The sequence below is a fragment of the Salmo trutta genome, chromosome 7 (assembly GCF_901001165.1).
Source record: "Salmo trutta chromosome 7, fSalTru1.1, whole genome shotgun sequence".
Taxonomy (NCBI): domain Eukaryota; kingdom Metazoa; phylum Chordata; class Actinopteri; order Salmoniformes; family Salmonidae; genus Salmo; species Salmo trutta.
This window is the reverse complement of record NC_042963.1, coordinates 21,390,388-21,411,720: the sequence shown is the minus strand read 5'-3', so window position 1 is coordinate 21,411,720 and position 21,333 is coordinate 21,390,388. Positions and strand designations below refer to the sequence as shown.

Below are 21,333 nucleotides of genomic sequence, written 5' to 3'. Positions count from 1 at the left end.
CAGATGTTACTATGGAATACTGAAGTATAATTACATGCATTTCATAAGTGTCAAAGGCTTTTATTGATAATTACATTAAGTTGATGCAAAGAGTCAATATTTGCAGTGTTGACCATTCTTTTTCAAGACCTCTGCCATCCGCCCTGGCATGCTGTCAATTAACTTCCGGGCCACATCCTGACTGATGGCAGCCCATTCTTGCATAATCAATGCTTGGAGTTTGTCAGAATGTGTGGGTTTTTGTTTGTCCACCCGCCTCTTGAGGATTGACCACAAGTTAATAACTATATAGCCTCTTGAAGCGCTGATCCCGTAGTCGGGATCAACATCCAGCGAAAAATCAGAGCGACATATTCATAACCAAATCTAATCATTTCTGTTTCTCAAACATAGGACTATTTTACACCGTTTTATAGATGCACTTCTCCTGAATCGAACCACGTTGTCCGATTTCAAAAAGGCTTTACAGCGAAAGCAAAACATTACATTATGTTAGGAGAGTACATCGTCAAAATAGCCACACCGCCATTTTCCGACCAACCACATGCATCACAAATAACCAAAACACAGCTAAATGAAGCACTAACCTTTGACAATCTTCATCAGATGACACTCCTAGGACATCATGTTACACAATACATGCATTATTTTGTTCGATAAAGTTCATATTTATATATAAAAACAGCATTTTACATCGGCGCGTGATGTTAAGAAAATATTTTCCCTCAAATGCATCCGGTGGATCAGCGCTACAATTTACTAAATTACTATTCGAAAACATTTTTAAAATGTACTATTGTCATTCAAAGAATTATAGATTAACATCTCGTGAATGCAACCGCATTGCCAGATTTAAAAATAACTTTACTGGGAAATCACACTTTGCAATAAACGAGGTGCTATGCTCAGAAAAATAGGCTAGGCGATACAGGTTAGCGCCATCTTGGAACCATCTAAAATCAAATGTACTATTGTAAATATTCCCTTACCTTTGATTATCTTCATCAGAAGGCACTTCCAGGAATCCCAGGTCCACAACAAATGTAGTTTTGTTCGAAAAAGTTAATAATTTATGTCCCAATAGCTCCTTCTTGTTAGCGCGTTCCGAAGGCTACTCAAAATGTACTGAAGCGCACGGGACTTGTCGTCACGAATGTGCAAAAAATATATATTTACGTTCGTTCAAACATGTCAAACGTTGTTTTACATAAATCTTTAGGGCCTTTTTCAATCAGAGCTTCAATAATATTCAAGGCGGACGATTGCATTGTCTTACTAAACGTTTCGGAACGAAAGGGTACCCATGGGCGCCCGCGTCATAGTAGTAATGGCCCTCCCCCTATGACCAACTTTCCAGGCCTCTCGTTCGGTCAGTTTCTACCAGAGAAGACTCAAACCACTTTGTAAAGACTGTTGACATCTAGTGGAAGCCTTAGGAAGTGCTCAATGAATCCTAACTCACGGTGTGTTTCATAGGCAAAGACTTGAAAGTGATTCCACAAATCAGATTTCCACTTCCTGTTAGGATCTGTCTCGGGGTTTTGACTGCCATATGAGTTCTGTTATACTCACAGACACCATTCAAACCGTTTTAGAAACTTTAGAGTGTTTTCTATCCAAATCTACTAATTATATGCATATCCTAGCTTCTGAGTTTGAGTAGGAGGCCGTTTAAAATGGGCACGTATTTTTTTCAAAATTCGTTGTAGCGCCCCCTATCCTTAACGTGCGTCAAGAGGTCTGGGGAGTTTCCTGGCTATGGACCCAAAATATCGATGTTTTGTTCCCCGAGCCACTTAGTTATCACTTTTGCCTTATGGCAAGGTCATGCTTGAAAAGGCATTGTTCGTCACCAAACTGTTCCTGGATGGTTGGGAGAAGTTGCTCTCGGAGGATGTGTTGGTACCATTCTTTATTCATGGCTGTGTTCTTAGGCAAAATTGTGAGTGAGCCCACTCCCTTGGCTGAGAAGCAACCCCACACATGAATGGTCTCAGGATGCTTTACTGTTGGCATGACACAGGACTGATGCTAGCGATCACCTTGTCTTCTCCGGACAAGCTTTTTTCCGGATGCCCCAAACAATCGGAAAGGGGATTCATCAGAGAAAATGACTTTACCCCAGTCCTCAGCAGTCCAATCTCTGTACCTTTTGCAGAATATCAGTCTGTCCCTGATGGTTTTTCCTGGAGAGAAGTGGCTTCTTTGCTGCCCTTCTTGACACCAGGCCATCCTTCAAAAGTCTTCGCCACACTGTGCGTGCAGATGCACTCACACTTGCCTGCTGCCATTCCTGAGCAAACTCTGTACTGGTTGTGCCCCGATCCCACAGCTGAATCAATTTTAGGAGACGGTCCTGGCGCTTGCTGGACTTTCTTGGGCGCCCTGAAGCCTTCTTCACAACTAAACCGCTCTCCTTGAAGTTCTTGATGATCCGATGGTTGATTTAGGTGCAATCTTACTGGCAGCAATATCCTTGCCTATGAAGCCCTTTTTGCGCAAAGCAATGATGATGGCACGTGTTTCCTTGCAGGTAACCATGGTTGACAGAGGAAGAACAATGATTCCAAGCACCACCTTCCTTTTGAAGCTTCCAGTCTGTTATTCGAACTCAATCAGCATGACAGCGTGATCTCCAGCCTTGTCCTCGTCAACACTCACACCTGTGTTAACGAGAGAATCACTGACATGATGTCAGCTGGTCCTTTTGTGGCAGGGCTGAAATGCAGTGGAAATGTTTTTTGGGGATTCAGTTAATTTGCATGGCGAAGAGGGACTTTGCAATTAATTGTAATTCATCTGATCACTCTTTATAACTTTCTGGAGTATATGCAAATTGCCATCATACAAACTGAGGCAGCAGACTTTTGTGAAAATTCATATTTGTGGCATTCTCAAAACTTTTGGCCACGACTGTATATAACTACCTTAATGTTTCTGTACCCCAGGAAGATTAATGGGGATCCTTAATAAATACAAATTCAGCTCCCGATCCCAGCCTAAAGGGATTTTCCAAGGACGAAACGAGCACACTCACAAACACCAGGATTGGTATATTTGAGTTTTCCTGTCTGTGTGTTGTTTAGGTGGTGAGTCAGGGGGAGAGGGCTGGGAGCTCTGTGTCTAGGGTGGACCCCCAGCTACTGAAGATGGCCCTGAGCCCCTACCCCAAGCTCAAGGCAGCGCTCTTCCCTGTGAGCGGACCACGAGGGACCACCGCCACCTCATCCGATATCTCCGTCTACCACCTCATGCAGGTACTTTACCACATCCATACCGTCCAGATCATCTGTTTGCTAAATGTCTTGTGTGTGTTTGCTGTGTTATAAATCATACAGTAACTTACCACATGCATAAAGGAACTGAATAATAGGGTTTGGTCCTGAGTACACCATTAGCATTCAGCTCATCACTGAGCAAACAAAGGCCCTAGGCTCTAATCATAGCATTATAGAGAACCACACAGCATCTTCACAGCACATTACACACACACTCTGCATTCACAGCATGGCACACTGCACACTATCACAGCTTCAAAGGTAAACTTTGACTTTGAGTGTGTATTAGCAACTCGTCAGCCTTGAAACTCATCAATGTGTCTGCATCAGATAGCTTATGTCTGGTCTGGCCTGCACTTTTTTTGCTGTGGTATGGTAATTGCCTTTTCACCGCTTAAAGGCTAAACAGCCAGCGCTCGGACAGCGAGCTTCCCCTCAGGCTACAGACAGCAGGGAGCAATCACTTTAATGAGTGGTGGACATGCATGGCTCCACTTTTATCCTCATGAGGTATGAAACCAGTGCACTAATATGCTGGAAAATACGTTGAGATATGTCAGCCCATCCTCCCACAGTTTCAATAGGGCATAATTAAAGTGGAGAAACCTGTGGAGTAGGCTGAGCAATGTGCTTTTAAAGGAAATGTTTGTCCCAAACGGAATATTTGTACGGCACTTGTTATGGACTGTGTACATGGTGGTGTTAAGTGCAATGTAAATAAAGACTTTGTATGCAGCGGAAGTATTTTTGCTGACAATATATTTTACTTGTCTTTCCTTTTAGTCTTTACATCCATTGGATCCATCTCGACTGTTCGGGTGGCAGTCTGCCAATACACTAGGCTCCACCGGTAGGTATTTCACTGAAAGAACACGGAAAATATATATTTTTTAAGCTCACTTCTGAATATCAATTTATGCTTTTGTAACTCACCTAGCATAGGATGACGTACCCTAGGGTTTAACTAAGGCTGTAGATTGTCTTGGTAATAATTTGTCTCTTGAAAACATTGTGTGATATCTCATGTTTAATTCCCCCAATAGAGACCTCAGTGGAGCTGCCCCATTTCTCTAGTCCTCACCTCGTCAGTAAATACGCCCTCATTGAGAACCTCGACTTCCTGTACTATCTGCGTCACGGACGACCATCGTTTGCCTACGGAACGTTTCTCGTCCAACAGCTAGCCAACTCCAACGAAGTGAAGTCGCAGTGAGTATATCGGACTCTGTTAGGAAATTTCAACTGACATCAGAGTTACATAGACGGCACACTACAAAGACAATATGTTTTGCAGTAAGCTGAGTACATCCCCAAAAACATCTTACCTCAGGACATGATGACTATGCCAGGAAACAAAAAACTAAGCACTCAGATGTCTACAATGATCTTTGAGGTTTATCAGGGACAAGCAGGCCGGCCTACATTTCGAAGTGTCAGACACCTTCCTCCTCAGTGCCTTAACGACACTAACCAAACGATTTGAAACTTGTTCAACATAAAAACAAGAGGCTTGGGCAAGCACTTATCCCTCTGTTGTCGTTGTTACTCTTAGGTGGCACACGTCATTTTTTTACCCCTTTTTCTCCCCAATTTTATGGTATCCAATTGGTAGTTACAGTCTTGTCTCATCGCTGCAACTCCCGTACGTACTCGGGAGAGGCGGAGGTTGAGAGCCGTGCATCCTCCGAAACACAACCCAACCAAGCCGCACTGCTTCTTGACACAATGCCCATTTAACCCGGAAGCCAGCCACACCAATGTGTCGGAGGAAACACCGTGCATCTGGTGACCATGTCAGCGTACACTGCACCTGGCCCGCCACAGGAGTCGCTAGTGCACGACGGGACAAGGACATCCCTGCCGGCAAAACCTTCCCCTAACCCGGACGACGCTGGGCCAATTGTGCACCGCCCCATGGGTCTCCGTCTTCCGGTCGCGGCCAGCTGCGACAGAGCCTGAACATGAACCCAGAAACTCTAGTAGCGCAGCTTTAGACCACTGCACCACTCGGGAGTCCCTGGTGGCACACATTTTGAACATCCAAGTTCTCTCTTGCAGTTTTTTCACTTCAAATGAACCCCTTTATTGTGCACCATATGTTCTCAGTATTTCATTTGAACCTTTATTCTGCCTGTTCAACATGTTTGCCTGGAACATGATTTTACTTTATGTTATACTGTAATATGTCGGTCAGGTCGTTTTGTATAAACTCATTCACTTTTTGACCATACACCTTTTTAAATTTGAATGAAACTTTCCATATGCGTTTGCCCATTGTTGAAGTGGTCAGAAAAATACTTTTTGGACCTGAATACTGTTTATTTAGAACGGACAACTAGTCAAAGCTCAAACCAAGTTTATTCACCCACTGGGTCAAACAGCTGCAAACAGCTGTTGCCCCTAGCACAAGTATTTATATGCCCTTTAGGCAGAGTCTCCTCCTTTTCTCTAAACACTAAATCTTTGTTGCTAGGCAGGAAGGGATGTGTGTAATAAACTGTTCCTTCTCCCTTCCTGTGACCTAACCTGACCTCGCCCCCATTCCTCACTAATCCACAGCTATCCACCCTTATCAGTGACCGCAGCCATGTACATTCCTTCTACATATAACCATTAACTTCTGGTATAGCAACTATTTCAAATTACAACCCAACAATACCAAAACATTCAGGAGATCGAAGTGCTCAAAGTTGACCCATTTTGCATACCCCACCCTACCATGTGACATCCACTGAAAAAGATAAATCATTGAGTTTGATATCATTTGAAGGCTTACAAACAGGGTTTGCAAAGTATTAGATTATATCTATTTTTATTAAAGTTTATTAAAAAACATGTAAACTCAGATTTTCTTCATTTTCGCATATGTTGTAGCTCAGACTATTTTACATCATCTGAGGTGTTTGTGTTTAATGCCTGTCATCGGTTAAGACAGTATTCTCTTGAATTCTTCTACCATGGGCAAACATGTATAGAAGATTTTGTTCAAAAAGCGATTGAATTCATATAGGACGACCCGGTATACAAGTCATGTACACTGAGTGTAAAAAACATTAGGAATACCTTCCTAATATTGAGTTGCACCCACTTTTACCCTCGAACAGCCTAAATTCGTCGTAGCATGAACTCTACAACGTGTCGGAAGCGTTCCACCGGAATGCTGGCCCATGTTGACACCAATGCTTCCCATAGTTGTGTCAAGTTGGTTGGATGCCCTTTGGGTGGTGGACCATTCTTGATACTCACGGGAAACTGTTGAGCATGAAAAATCCAGCAGCATTGCAGTTCGACACAAACCGGTGCTCCTGTTCAAAGGCAATTACATATTTTGTCTTGCCCATTCACCCTCTGAATGGCACACACACAATCCATATCTCAATTGCTTCAAAGCTTAAAAATCTTTCTTTAACCTTTCTCCTTTTTATCGACACTGATTGAAGTGGATTTAGCAGGTGACATCAATAAGGGATCATAGCGTTCAGCTGGTCAGGCTATGTCATGGAAAGGTGTTCTTAATGTTTTGTGAACTCAGTGCACATTGTATTGTAATATGTTGTATGTCTTTTCCCTATGTCAGGCTCAGTCATGCGGCGGAGCAGGCCTACAGCCTGGCCATGCTGCATTTCAGCGTTCCCTCTGTGGCAGCTGCATGTGTGTGTTTCTGCGAGCTCCTGGGTGTGTGTAGCCTAAAGTTGCGGGTGGACCTCAAAGCCCTCAGTCTGATCCTCCGACTCCGGAGCCAGAGGCCTGGAGGGACCAGCACATTCTCCCTTAAAGACTTACTGGGTAAACCTACACATACACATGTGTGTAGGGTTTTTTCGCTACACCCGCAATAACATCTGTTAAATAAATATACATATATAAATATACAAGTCGAAAGTTTACATACACCTTAGCCAAATACATTTAAACTCAGTTTTTCACAATTCCTGACATTAAAAATGCCCTGCCTTAGGTCAGTTAGGATCACCACTTTATTTTAAGAATGTGAAATGTCAGAATAATAGTACAGAGAATAATTTATTTCAGCTTCTATTTCTTTCATCACATTCCCAGTGGGTCAGAAGTTTACATACACTCAATTATTATTTGGTAGCATTGCCTTTAAATTGTTTAACTTGGGTCAAACGTTTCGGGTAGCCTTCCAAAGGCTTCCCACAATATGTTTGGGTGAATTTTGGCCCATTCCTCCTGACAGAGCTGGTGTAACTGAGACAAGTTTGTAGGCCTCCTTGCTCGCGCACACTTTTTCAGTTTTGCCCACAATTTTTCGATAAGATTTTTTTTATTTTTGTTTCACCTTTATTTAACCAGGTAGGCCAGTTGAGAACAAGTTCTCATTTACAACTGCGACCTGGCCAAGATAAAGCAAAGCAGTGCGACTCAAACAACATCACAGAGTTACACATGGAATAAACAAACATACAGTCAATAACACAAAAGAAAAGTCTATATACAGGCAATAAATAGGCCATAATGGCGAAATAATTACAATTTAGCAATTAAACACTGGAGTGATAGATGTGCAGAAGATGAATGTGCAAGTAGAGATACTGGGGTGCAAAGGAGCAAAAAATAATAACAACAATATGGGGATGAGGTAGTTGGGTGGGCTATTTACAAATGCAATGATCTGTAAGCTGCTCTGACAGCTGATGCTTAAAGTTAGTGAGGGAGATATGAGTCTCCAGCTTCAGTGACTTTTGCAGTTCGTTCCAGTCATTAGCAGCAGAGAACTGGAAGGAAGGGCGGCCAAAGGAGGAATTGGCTTTGGGGGCGACCAGTGAAATATACCTGCTGGAGCATGTGCTACAGGTGGGTGCTGCTATGGTGACCAGTGAGCTGAGATAAGGCGGGGCTTTACCTAGCAAAGACTTATAGATGACCTGGAGCCAGTGGGTTTGCCGACGAATATGAAGCGAGGGCCAGCCAACGAGAGCATACAGGTCGCAGTGGTGGGGCGTATATGGGGCTTTGGTGACAAAATGAATGGCACTGTGATAGACTGCATCCAATTTGCTGAGTAGAGTGTTGGAGGCTATTTTGTAAATGACATTGCCGAAGTCAAGGATTGGTAGGATAGTCAGTTTTAAGAGGGTATGTTTGGCGGCATGAGTGAAGGATGCTTTGTTTCGAAATAGGAAGCCGATTTTAGATCTAATGTTGGATTGGAGATGCTTAATGTGAGTCCGGAAGGAGAGTTTTACAGTCTAACCAGACACCTAGGTATTTGTAGTTGTCCACATATTCTAAGTCAGAACTGTCCAGAGTAGTGATGCTGGACGGGCGGGCAGGTGCGGGCAGCGATCGGTTGAAGGGCATGCATTTAGTTTTACTTGCATTTAAGAGCAGTTGGAGGCCACGGAAAGAGTGTTGCATGGCATTGAAGCTCATCTGGAGGTTAGTTAACACAGTGTCCAAAGAAGGGCCAGAAGTATACAGAATGGTGTCGTCTGCGTAGAGGTGGATCAGAGAATCACCAGCAGCAAGAGCGATATCATTGATGTATACAGAGAAGAGAGTCGGCCCAAGAATTGAACCCTGTGGCACCCCCATAGAGACTGCCAGAAATCCGGACAACAGGCCCTCCGATTTGACACACTGAACTCTGTCTGAGAAGTAGTTGGTGAACCAGGCGAGGCAGTCATTTGAGAAACCAATGCTGTTGAGTCTGCTGATAAGAATGCGGTGATTGGCAGAGTCGAAAGCTTTGGCCAGGTCGATGAATACGGCTGCGCAGTATTGTCTTTTATCGATGCCGGTTATGATGTCATTTAGGACCTTGAGCGTGGCTGAGGTGCACCCATGACCAGCTCGGAAACCAGATTGCATAGCGGAGAAGGTATGGTGGGATTCGAAATGGTCGGTGATCTGTTTGTTAACTTCGCTTTCGAAGATTTTAGAAAGGCAGGGTAGGATAGATATTGGTCTGTAACAGTTTGGGTCTAGGGCGTCTCCCCTTTGAAGGGGGGGATGACCGCGGCAGCTTTCCAATCTTTCGACGATACAAAAGAGAAGTTCAACAGGCTAGTAATAGGGGTTGCAACAATTGCGGCGCGTAATTTTAGAAAGAGAGGGTCCAGATTGTCTAGTCCAGCTGATTTGTAGGGGTCCAGATTTTGCAGCTCAGAACATCAGCTATCTGGATTTAGGTGAAGGAGACATGGGGAGGCTTGGGCAAGTTGCTATGTGGGGTGCAGAGCTGTTCACTGGGGTAGGGGTAGCCAGGTGGAAAGCATGGCCAGCCATAGAAAAATGCTTATTGAAATTCTCAATTATCATGGATTTATTGGTGGTGACAGTGTTTCCTAGCCTCAGTGCAGCGGGCAGCTGGGAGGAGGTGCTCTTATTCTCCATTGACTTTACAGTGTCCCAGTACGTTTTGGAGTTTGTGCTACAAGATGCAAATTTCTGTTAGGAAAGCAAAGGCTAGCTTTTTCAAACTGACTGTGTATATTGGTTCCTAACTTCCCTGAAAAGTTGCATATCACGGGGGCTATTCGATGCTAATGCAGAACGTCACAGGATTTTTTTGTGCAGGTCAAGGGCAGTCAGGTCTGGAGTGAACCAAGGGCTATATCTGTTCCTGGTTCTAAATGTTTTGAATGGGGCATGCTTATTTAAGATTGAGAGGAAAGTACTTTTGAAGAACAACCAGGCATCCTCTTCTGACGGGATGAGGTCAATATCCTTCCAGGATACCCGGGCCAGGTCGATTAGAAAGGCCTGCTCGCTGAAGTGTTTTAGGAAGCGTTTGACAGTGATGAGGGTTGGTCGTTTGACCACGGACCCATTACGGACGCAGGCAATGAGGCAGGTGTATTTAGAGAGCAGGTTGGTCAGGATGATATCTATGAGGGTGCCCGTGTTTATGGATTTGTACCTGGTAGGTTCCATGATAATTCGGGTGAGATTGAGGGCATCTATCTTAGATTGTAGGATGGCCGGGGTGTTAAGCATATCCCAGTTTAGGTCACCTAACAGTACAAACTCTGAAGATTGATCGCCCCCCATCTATTCACATATTGTGTCCAGGGCACAGCTGGGGGCTGAGGGGGCTCTGTAACAAGCGGCAACAGTGAGAGACTTATTTCTGGAAAGGTGGATTTTTAGAAGTAGAAGCTTGAACTGTTTGTGAGTGTGCTAAAGCAGTGAAAAAAAATAACTTGGGGAGGAGGCTTCTGATGTTAACATGCATGAAACCAAGGCTTTTACGGTTACAGAAGTCAACAAATGATAGCACCTGGGGAATAGGAGTGGAACTGGTGGCTACAGGGCCTGGGTTAACATCTACATCACCAGAGGAATAGAGGAAGATTAGGATAAGGCTACAGATAAAGACTATTAGAACTGGTCGTCTAGTGCGTTGGGGGCAGAGAATAAAAGGAGCAGATTTCTGGGCGTGGTAGAATAGATTCAAGGCATAATGTACAGACATGGGTATGGTAGGATGTGAGTACAGTGGAGTTAAACCTATGCATTGCATGATGATGAGAGAGGTTTCGTCTCTGGAGGCATCAATTAACCTAGGTGAGGTCTCCGCATGTGTGTGGGGTGGGACGAAGTGTGTGGGGTGGTCCCGTGTGGCTCAGTTGGTAGAGCATGGTGTTTGCAACGCCAGGGTTGTGGGTTTGATTCCCACGGGGGACCAGTACGGAAGACATTTTTTTTAATGAAATGTATGCATTCACTACTGTAAGTCGCTCTGGATAAGAGTGTCTGCTAAATGACTAAAATGTAAATTTTAGCAGGACTGTAAGGCATTTGGAGCGGGACTGAGGGCTCTACAGTGAAATAAAACAAAAAAAATAGCTAAGACAAAAAGCAATCACAGGTGTTGATCAGGAGAGCTAAGACAACAATGGGTAAATGGCGATGAATGGGCAGAGCGGGTCAGTTAGGTACATACAGGACCTGAGTTCGAAGCTGGGGCCGACAGGTAAACAAAATGAGGTACCGTATTATTGAAACAGTCCAGGGGGCATCAGCTGTGTAGCCGAGTGATCACTATTTACAAGGGATAAGACACGGGATAAGACAAAGACAGATATACACGTCCTACTGCGCTGCCGTCTTGGATTTTGAAGAAAAAAAAGATTGAGGTCAGGGCTTTGTGATGGCCTCTCCAATACCTTGAGTTTGTTGTCCTTACGCCATTTTGCCACAACTTTGGAAGCATGCTTGGGGTCATTGTCCAGTTGGAAGACACATTTGCGACCAAGCTTTAACATCCTGACTGATGTCTTGATGTTGCTTCAATATATCCACATAATTTTCCTGCCTCATGATGCCATCTATTTTGTGAAGTGCACCAGTCCCTCCTGCAGCAAAGCACCCCCACAACATGATGCTGCCACCCCCGTTCTTCACGGTTGGGATGTTGTTCTTCGGCTTGCAAGCCTCCCCCTTTTTCCTCCAAACATAACGATGGTCATTATGGCCAAACAGTTCTATTTTTGGTTCATCAGACCAGAGCACATTTCTCCAAAAATTACGATCTTTTCCACATGTGCAGTTGCAAACTGTAGTCTGGCTTTTTTATGGTGGTTTTGGAGCAGTGGCTTCTTCCTTGCGGAGCAGCCTTTCAGGTTATGTCGATATGGGACTCGTTTTACTGTGGATATAGATACTTTTGTACTTGTTTCCTCCAGCATCTTCACAAGGTCCTTGGCTGTTGTTCTAGGGTTTATTTGCACTTTGCGCGCCAAAGCACGTTCATCTCTAGGAGACATAACGCGTCTCCTTCCTGAGCGGTATGACGGCTGCCTGGTCCCATAGTGTTTATACTTGCTTACTATTGTTTGTACCGATGAACATGGTACCTTCAGGCGTTTGGAAATTGCTCCCAAGGATAAACCAGACTTGTGGAGGTCTACAATTCTTTTCTGAGGTCTTGGCTGATTTCTTTTGATTTTCCCATGATGTCAAGCAAAGAGGCACTGAGTTTGAAGGTAGGCCTTGAAATACATCCACAGGTACACCTCTAATTGACTCAAATTATTTCAATTAGCCTATCAGAAGCTTCTAAAGCCATGACATAATTTTCTGGAATTTTCCAAGCTGTTTAAAGGCAAAGTCAAGTGTATGTAAACTTCTGACCCACTGGAATTGTGATACAGTGAATTATCAGTGAAATAATCTGTCTGTAAACAATTGTTGTAACAATTACTTGTGTCATGCACAAAGTAGATTTCCTAACCGATTTGCCAAAACTATAGTTTGTTAACAAGAAATGTGTGAGTGGTTGAAAAACAACTTTTAATGACTCCAACCTAAGTGTATGTAAACTTCCTACTTCAACTGTATGTGTGTGACCAATACGATTTTATTTTATTTGCAAAGACACACTCACACATCACACTGTGACGTTTGTTTGACCTTTTCTGTGTTTCAGCTCCTAAAGGCAGTAAGCTGGTGGAGGTGGAGAGGGAGACAGCGGAGGAGCTGCTCTTTGACTTGGAGGCAGCTGTGAAGGACAGTTTGGAGAGGAAGGGCATCAGCAGGTTAGGCACAGGCCCAATCCCAAATCGACCTATGCACTTGTGGAGATCTGATGGGTAAAAGCAATATGGTGGAACTTACATCTTGCATGTCACAGGACAAGGTGGAGATGTTACCATATTGCTTACACCTGTCAAATACTGTCGGATCTCAACAATTGCATAGGGTCTAGGGGCGAGAGGAAACTCTCTCATACACAGTTTGGTACAAGGAAATATATCCCATAGTTTTATGCACAATTTGTTGTGTGAGTCTGTTCAACTCTAAATGCCCTCTCCAGGTCATCCTATGAGGCAGGTCAGGAGTGGGCTCTGCCCATACAGTTTTGCCAGCTACATGCCCTGCCCCTGAGCAGCGTGTACCCACACGACTGTGCAGCCGACAGCCAGTGGCTACACTTCCTGCTCTTTGTCCAGCTGCACAGCTACCCCCCTCAGCAGGTACATCACCACTGCCAAACACACACATGCTAAATCTTTAAAGGCCCATTCGAACACATTTCAACCTCCTATTCATTATCTCCAGCACCATACCAATCAGTGTGTGAAAACAGCACATTTCTACGTTTTGAAGTTAACACTCCGGTTTACTGAGTCTATCATTTACATTTACATTCACGTCATTTAGCAGACGCTCTTATCCAGAGTGACTTACAAAAAATATCATGCAGGGGTTTAAGTTCTCCATCACTGTGACGAATTTCCATCATATGTGACTCACCACCTGGATTCGGTCTTATGAAGCAAAATTAGAAATTGGATTTTTGACATTGGGTAAAGGTAGAGACTCAGAGCTACACAATGGTATATCATACACAGCATTTTTGAGGAACAATGGGAAAGTAATTCTGCTTTGAAAGTTGATAAACTTGTAAAATCACTTTTGAGAAAAGGGCCTTTGAATGTTTTGGTACCTACTGGAGAGCTCTCCTTTGTACACCCTTTCAGCATTGCTCACACCCTCTTAAGCCAGCCCCACCCATCTCTTTAAGGATTCACATGTGAGGTCATGTGCTAAACAGTGAGTAGTGTAGTAAAGACTAAAAGTGTTAGTAGCCTACAATAACGATGCAGAAACGCACCATTTTCACATATGTAAACACTGGTATGGCGCTGGAGATAATGAATATGAGGTTTGAAAATTGGTGGACTTGCCCTTTAACTATCATTAACACCCCACTAGAAAACCCTTTAAAGATCCAATGCAGCCGCTTTTAACTCAATTTCAAATAATTTCTGGGTAACAATGAAGTACCTTACTGTGGTTTTGACCAGTTTAATTGAAAAAAAAGAAACAAAAAAACAAAAATAACTCCTTAGCAAGAGCACTTTCTCAAGCAAGAATTTTGACTAGGACTTTCTTGGAATGGTGAGGGGCCTAATTGGACAAGCCTAATGGGAGGGATATGTGTAACCGATGTGAAATGGCTAGTTAGTTAGCGGTGGTGCGCGCTAATAGCGTTTCAATCAGTGACGTCACTCGCTCTGAGACTTGAAGTAGGGTTTCCCCTTGCGTTGCAAGGGCCGCGGCTTTTGTGGCGCGATGGGTAACGATGCTTCGTGGGTGTCAGTTGTTGATGTGTGCAAGGGTCCCTGGTTCGAGCCCGGGTTGGGGCGAAGAGAGGGACGGAACCTACGCTGTTACATTGATGCTGTTGACCCAGATCATTGGTTGCTGCGGAAAAGGAGGAGGTCAAAAGGGGGGTGAGTGTAACCGATGTGAAATGGCTAGTTAGTTACCGGTGGTGCGCGCTAATAGCGTTTCAATCAGTGACGTCACTCGCTCTGAGACCTGAAGTAGGCTTTCCCCTTGCGTTGCAAGGGCCGCGGCTTTTGTGGCGCGATGGGTAACGGTGCTTCATGGGTGTCAGTTGTTGATGTGTGCAAGGGTCCCTGGTTCGAGCCCGGGTTAGGGCGAAGAGAGGGACGGAACCTACACTGTTGCATTGATGCTGTTGACCCGGATCATTGGTTGCTGCGGAAAAGGAGGTCAAAAGGGGGGTGAGTGTAACCGATGTGAAATGGCTAGTTAGTTAGCGGTGGTGCAAGGGTCCCTGGTTCGAGCCCGGGTTGGGGCAAATGGAGGGACGGAACCTACACTGTTACATATGCAACCTGAAAACTAACTGTTATTGGCAGAGCGGTATGAAACTCTTTGTTATTGGTCTATTAACTTGTACTGTCTGGTGGTGTTGCCAGGCAGGCTGAAACTCCATCCCACCGAAACAGGCTGAAATTTCAGGCGGTCTTTTCAAACAGCTCTTACACTAAAAGGCAATTATCATAATTTTCACAAATTCACAGTATTATTCCAACCTCATTGAGTGGAAATGTATATATAAACCCCAGGAAAATCATTTTTGACTGCATTGGGCCTGTAATAACCCATACAACTGAAGGATTCTACCACACCTACCTTCTCTGTTCACTCTAAAATGGGATGAAAACTGCCCTCAGGGATCTTCAGAGGAAGAGAACCTATCAGGGAAATATGTTATTTGAATTACATTGTATAGCTACAGGGGCCTAAACTGTAAGGATTGTTCTCTAGATGGAAAATAAAGACGGGTGGTTTCCAATCGCCCCCTTGTCTCTGGTACTGTAGCAATTGTATGTTTTCAGTTCTTCCCTCTTTCCCTACTTGTGATTGATAGGTGAGGTCCCTGGCGACCCAGTTCAGCCCAGCCCTGCAGGCCCACCTGACCCTGGCCTTCCAGAACCTGCAGCTCAGCTCTCAGTGGAGGGTGGGGGAGGTGGAAGACAGGGAGGCCCAGGGTCAAGTCACCCTGCCCAGCGAGGAAGCCTCCGACCCCCCCAAGGAGCTGTTCCAGGTGCTGCTGCAGAGCCAGGAGCAGGCCAGCCCCTGGAGACACCTCCTGGGGGAGGCCCTGGCACAGCACTGCCCCACGCTCACCACACTAGCTGCCTGTCATCAGGTGGGGCTCTGTCTGTAAGGATTCTCTGTCTATGAGAATTTGTATTATAAGGCTTGGTATAACAATCTGAAGTGTATTGACTTTCTCATTGCATTGACATTTGTGTCATCCATGAACTTTGTAAGACAGTGTATAAAGTTGCACTTTACATGATCTACTTTGTATCTGGACTTTATTTACCTGACTGTGTGTGTGTGTGTTTGATTGCGTGTGTCTTTCTCTGTACGGTGTGTGCCATGGATTTGATTGACAGGAAGCCGACCTGCTCCAGTGCCTCTGCGTCTGGGTCCTGACCTCTGTGGATGAGGTCATTGCCACAGAGGCTACCGCCCACCTGGAGGAGAGCCCGCGAAGTCATGAGTGGAACCTCCACGACCTGTCAATCATCTGGAAGACACTGCTGAGGAAATGCAGGGTCAGGCCTCTCATACGAGGCTTCCAGCTCTTCCAGAGGGTAATTCAATAGAACATTTGTGATTCATATCATTGTAGGTCTTGCAAATGAACTGCCCTTGGGAAAAGATAAACATCTCAAATCTCCCACTGACACACATGCATGATTTAGATGAAAGTATGCACGCAAATATAAAGTTAGGATTCTGCCCCAAATCTAAATGTTTTCCCTCAAGGGCAGCAATTTAACTGACATATATATATGCCTTATTCCATTTTGCACTCTGACCACTACCATGCTATAGGCCTAAACTCAACAAATCATTTTAGAATGCATTGTTTTGAATGATAATATCCCAACCGAAGCAGGGCAGGCGGGCAGTGAATACTCTGTCCACTTTGACGCTCCGCTCAATTAGAACATGTCTTTATTATTGCGTTTTATCATTGGTGCTGTAGTCACAAAACAATTATTATTATTTTTCAAGCACATTTGAGAGTGACGTGTATCTGAGAGTAGAGAATGGAACGAGGCACTACATCACAAATGTGTTGAATGTAAGGAAGAAAAAAAATATCTGTCGGGTGAACATTTTTAAAAACTGTTCTACTATACACTGAGTATACAAAACATTAAGAACAGCTTCCTTAAGCACCATCCCTCCCCTTTGCCCTCAAAACAGCCTCAATTTGTCAGGGCATGGACTCTACAAGGTGTCGAAAGCATTCCACAGGGATGCTGGCCCATGTTGACTCTATATCTTCCTACAGTTGTGTCAAGTTGGCTCGATGTCCTTTGGGTAGTGGACCGTTTTTCATACACATGGGAAACTGTTGAGCGTGAAAAACCCTGCAGCATTGCAGTTCTTGACACAAACCGGTACGCCTGGCACATACTACCATACCCTGTTCAAAGTCACTTAAGTATTTTGTCTTGCCCCATTCACCCTCTGAATGGCACACGTACACAATCCAGGTCTCAATTGTCTCAAGGATTAATAATCCTTCTTTAACCTGTCTCCTCCCCTTCATCTACAAGGTTTTAAGTGGATTTAACAAGTGACACCAATAAGGTGTCATAGCTTTCGTCTGGATTCACCTAGTCATTCTATGTCATGGAAAGAGCAGGTGTTCTTAGTGTATATTGAATAGACTACATGCAAATGAGGTTGCAGCAGGCTTAAGATGGGTGGGACTTTCCACTATTTCCTGTCAATCACTAACCGATGAAAACAGTAGAAATGGCTTTAAACTTTAATTTCATTCAAGCGATTGAAAGCACATAGATGGTTGCTTGCCTATCCATTCCCTCGTTATTATTTGCGTGTCATTTATTGGTTTCCTTCAGGCCTAGTCATTAGTGTTGCATTCTATTAGAATACTAATCTACCTGCACGGCAGCTTCCCTCCTCAGAAGTGACCCGAATGATATGTCCTCGTCGGCAATTTTGCACTGTATGCATAATCTTCAAACAGCTTCAAGGCTTAGACCAGCTCCTCTCATTAACCCAGCAGACATCATGGGAGGTCTGCCTCATGTATTATGGCTGTCATGTCTGGCTCTGCATGAGTTTGGTTGGTCTTTTATCACATTTCTCTCTCTCTCTCTCTCTCTCTCTCTCTCTCTCTCTCTCTCTCTCTCTCTCTCTCTCTCTCTCTCTCTCTGTGTGTGTGACAGGACTCTCCCCTGATCCATGTGCTGCTCATGTACGAGCTGTGCTACGACTACAAAAAGTACCCTGAAGCCAAGAAGAAACTCATTGAGTTCCAGAAATGCCTGATCACGGTAAGCTCCTTCACCCCTCTGCCTCTTCTTTCCACTCCCATTTCCCACACTCACTGTCTAACTCTCCCGAAAAGGACACCAACTGACTCTGAAGTAGAGCCTGAACGATTTGGGATTTGTGGGTCCGATAACGATTTTAGGGAGGCATAATATGCCGATATATGTTTTTTTTTTAAGGGTGGAATGAAAAACTCAACTAAATATGAACATTAACATGATTTAAGAACATTTTATTTGTGGTTTACATGATAACCACCAACAACAAGGATATCCTCTATAAATACGAAAGTAAATACAAAACACTTGTTCAGTTTATCTTGGTACAACTTAAAGATTTGTCCATCTATGACGGTGAATAAGAATGCATAAGTGTTTGTGCCGAAGCACCACAAGCACACTAATAAACAAGAACGGTTTAATTAATTAAACATTGTCTTAAAGTAAAGACGACTCCGGGATGCTGGCCTTCTAGGCAGAGTTGCAAAGAAAAAGCCATATCTCAGACTGGCCAATAAAAAGAAAAGATTAAGATGGGCAAAAGAACACAGACACTGGACAGAGGAACTCCGCCTAGATGACTGGTTGTGTTTATGCCACATTAAAAAACATAGGTGGCGGGTCCATAAGGCTAGGGGAAGCTTTCCCTAAAGTAAATTTAAATTAAATTGCCAAAATTAAATAGCCTAATTAGCTTTTCTTTCAAAAACAAGTGCATTTCTAAGTGACCCCGAACTTTTGAATGGTAGTGTTTTTGACTGCAAACCAATTCAGTTTTTTTAATGGAAACGAAATGGACTGTGTGCATGTACTGTAACGCATCTTGACGGGCGGAAGTTTTTATTTTTATTATCTATGTCCATGCGGATGACTTTCCATTAGAAAAGTAGAGTGTGTCCGTGTCATGTCCCTTTAAGTCTGACAGGTTGGTTATGGGGGAAATTTATGCCCTCCAATGTCAGGGCAGGGGGGAGTTAAAGGGGTGCGTGTGTCTGACCTTGCCGGTCCTGTTTGGAGATGTCATTAGAGGAATGAATTTGGTGCCACACATGCCAGCGAAGCCACAAGGCCAGGGCCAATTTATCGAGTGTGTCAAGCACAACAGCACTCATCCCTCAAAGCGGTGACGCTGGCTGTAATCTTGTGTTCAGGGCCTGGCCTCTTGCCGTCTTTTGCTGCGTGTTTTGAGATAGCCACCAGCCCAATTCACATTGTTGCACGCTATCTTTTGTGGCCGTAGTCTCACCGAGTCCTCCCTCTCGATGACCATAGTTAACTTTGATGTTCTTTATTTATTTAATTCCTGTATTCACTGTGATCTCCTGTCCTTGTGAAAGGTGCCCTCATTTCTGTTACTTTTCATGATCCTCTATTGTAGTTAATGGAAGAAATGAGGAGAGGAAGACTTTCTAGCATGAATGTGATGTGTTCTGTGTACACGAGAGGTTATTCAGCCATAGTTCCTATGAGGTATGTGTGTGTTGCATGTAGGCCAATCTCAATTCGCTTTATTCTTTCATCTTTCCCTTATCCTCTCTCTCTTTCTATATCCCTATCTCTCTCTCTTTCTCTCTGACAGCTGAGGAGCAGTGGTGCTCATGCACCAGCGGGCATCCCTCTCCAGTGGGTGGAGTGCCAGGCCTCAGTCCTCCTGTTGACCATGATGCAACAGTGCTCCACACAATACGAGCTGCGCAGACTACTGCAGCTGCTCGCAGACATGGAGCGCCTGCTCAAGTCTAACGGTGAGACACCAGTATTTACACTGTAGTAACACCGAGTCTTCAGCTGTTGCATTGGATCATCATATTTAGCTAATTAGCTGTCAATTAAACGAGACTTAACCTAAATGACGTCCATAAGAGTTTGGTGTCTCTGTGTTTATTGTAAGCCTGACTTCTCTTCATAACACTGTGCAAACAAAATGTCGCTTAACATGACTAAAACTATGAAGACAGATATTTTTACCGTATGATTACCACGGAACCCTCCAGGTATGGTTGACGTGAGCAGGCAGAACGCCTTTTCATCATGGACTTAAATCACTGTCTTCCACTTGTGTGAGGTGTTGAGAATACTGTATTATTTTTTGTAGCTTATTGTCTGACTCAGGCCATTCATGTTTGAGTCTGTATCTTTGTGCTTGTTCATCACTGTCTTCTGCTTGCGTGAGGTATTGAGAATACAATACTGTAAACAGGATTTTCTGGTTGACTCATGGACTTGACCAGTCTTTGCTGCTATGTATGCATCGGTCTCTTTCTCTGTGAGCAGGCCCGGACTTCAAGAAGCTCAGCTTCCTCAGCCAGGTTCTCCAGGACACCTCGGTGTCTCTCTCTCCCAGGCTGCTTGAGAGCTATTCCCCTGACATCCTGCAGGGAGAGTGCCAGAGCATGTTGGAGAAGCTGCAAGACAGCGGCCTGTTCCACAAGGCCCGCCAGGTGGCCGAGCTGGCAGGGCTGCCCATTGACAGCCTGGTCATCAACGAGGTGAGCTCGTGGGTCCTCAATGCTCATCAACTAGATCATGTGCAGCCTGTTCAGTGTAAACTCAACTCTCACTGCCCTAAACTTTTGGTATATTTAATGTATGTTGATTTGGTCTAGAATCTACAGTGCCTTCAGAAAGTATTCACACCACTTGACTTGTTCCACATTTTGTTGTGTTACAGCCTGCATTTAAAATGGATTACATTTAGATGTTTTTGTCACTGATCAACCTGTCTAAGTGGAATTGTGTTTTTTTTAAGTTAATTAAAAATGAAAAGCTGAAATGTCTTGAGTCAATAAGTATTCAAACCGTTTGTTTTGGCAAGTCTTAATAAGTTCAGGAGTAAAAATTTACTTAACAAGTCACCCAATAAGTTGCACTCTGTGTGAAATAATAGTGTTTAACATTTATTTTTTAATGACTACCTCATCTCTGTACCCAACACATATAATTATTTGTAAGGTCCCTCAGTCAAGCAGTGAATTTCAACCACAGATTCCACCACAAAGACCAGGGAGGTTTTCCAATGCCTCGCAATGAAGGGCACTTATTGGTAGATGGGTAAAAAAATAATGTGAATATCCCTTTGAGCAAGTTATTAATTACACTTTGGATGGTGTATCAATACACCCAGTCACTACAAAGATACAGGCGTCCTTCCTTACTCAGTTGCTGGAGAGGAAGGAAATCACTCAGGGATTTTACCATGAGGCCAATGGTGACTTTAAAACAGTTACAGAGTTTAATGGCTGTGATAGGAAAAAACTGAGGATGGATCAACAACATTGTAGTTACTCCACAATATTAACCTAATTGACAGAGTTAAAAGAAGAAAGCCAGTACAGAATAAAAATATTCCAAAACATGCATCATGTTTGCAACAAGGCACTAAAGTAATACTGCATAAAATGTGGCAAATACATTTCTTTTTTCTTCTGAATACAAAGTGT

General features: G+C 43.9%; 1 protein-coding gene across 3 annotated transcripts in view; it reads left to right on the top strand.

Moving 5' to 3' along the window:
* The window catches only part of spg11 (SPG11 vesicle trafficking associated, spatacsin), a 91,718-nt gene that overhangs the window by 53,349 nt on the left and 17,036 nt on the right, over positions 1-21,333 (top strand). For all 3 annotated transcript variants that reach the window (XM_029758365.1, XM_029758366.1, XM_029758364.1), the window contains exons 19-29: positions 3,087-3,257; positions 4,062-4,128; positions 4,322-4,487; positions 6,856-7,064; positions 12,676-12,784; positions 13,063-13,222; positions 15,436-15,717; positions 15,971-16,171; positions 17,789-17,896; positions 19,473-19,638; positions 20,168-20,382. In XM_029758365.1, the coding sequence (XP_029614225.1) occupies positions 3,087-3,257; positions 4,062-4,128; positions 4,322-4,487; positions 6,856-7,064; positions 12,676-12,784; positions 13,063-13,222; positions 15,436-15,717; positions 15,971-16,171; positions 17,789-17,896; positions 19,473-19,638; positions 20,168-20,382 (1,854 nt within the window). The remainder of the gene's footprint in view (positions 1-3,086; positions 3,258-4,061; positions 4,129-4,321; positions 4,488-6,855; positions 7,065-12,675; positions 12,785-13,062; positions 13,223-15,435; positions 15,718-15,970; positions 16,172-17,788; positions 17,897-19,472; positions 19,639-20,167; positions 20,383-21,333) is intronic.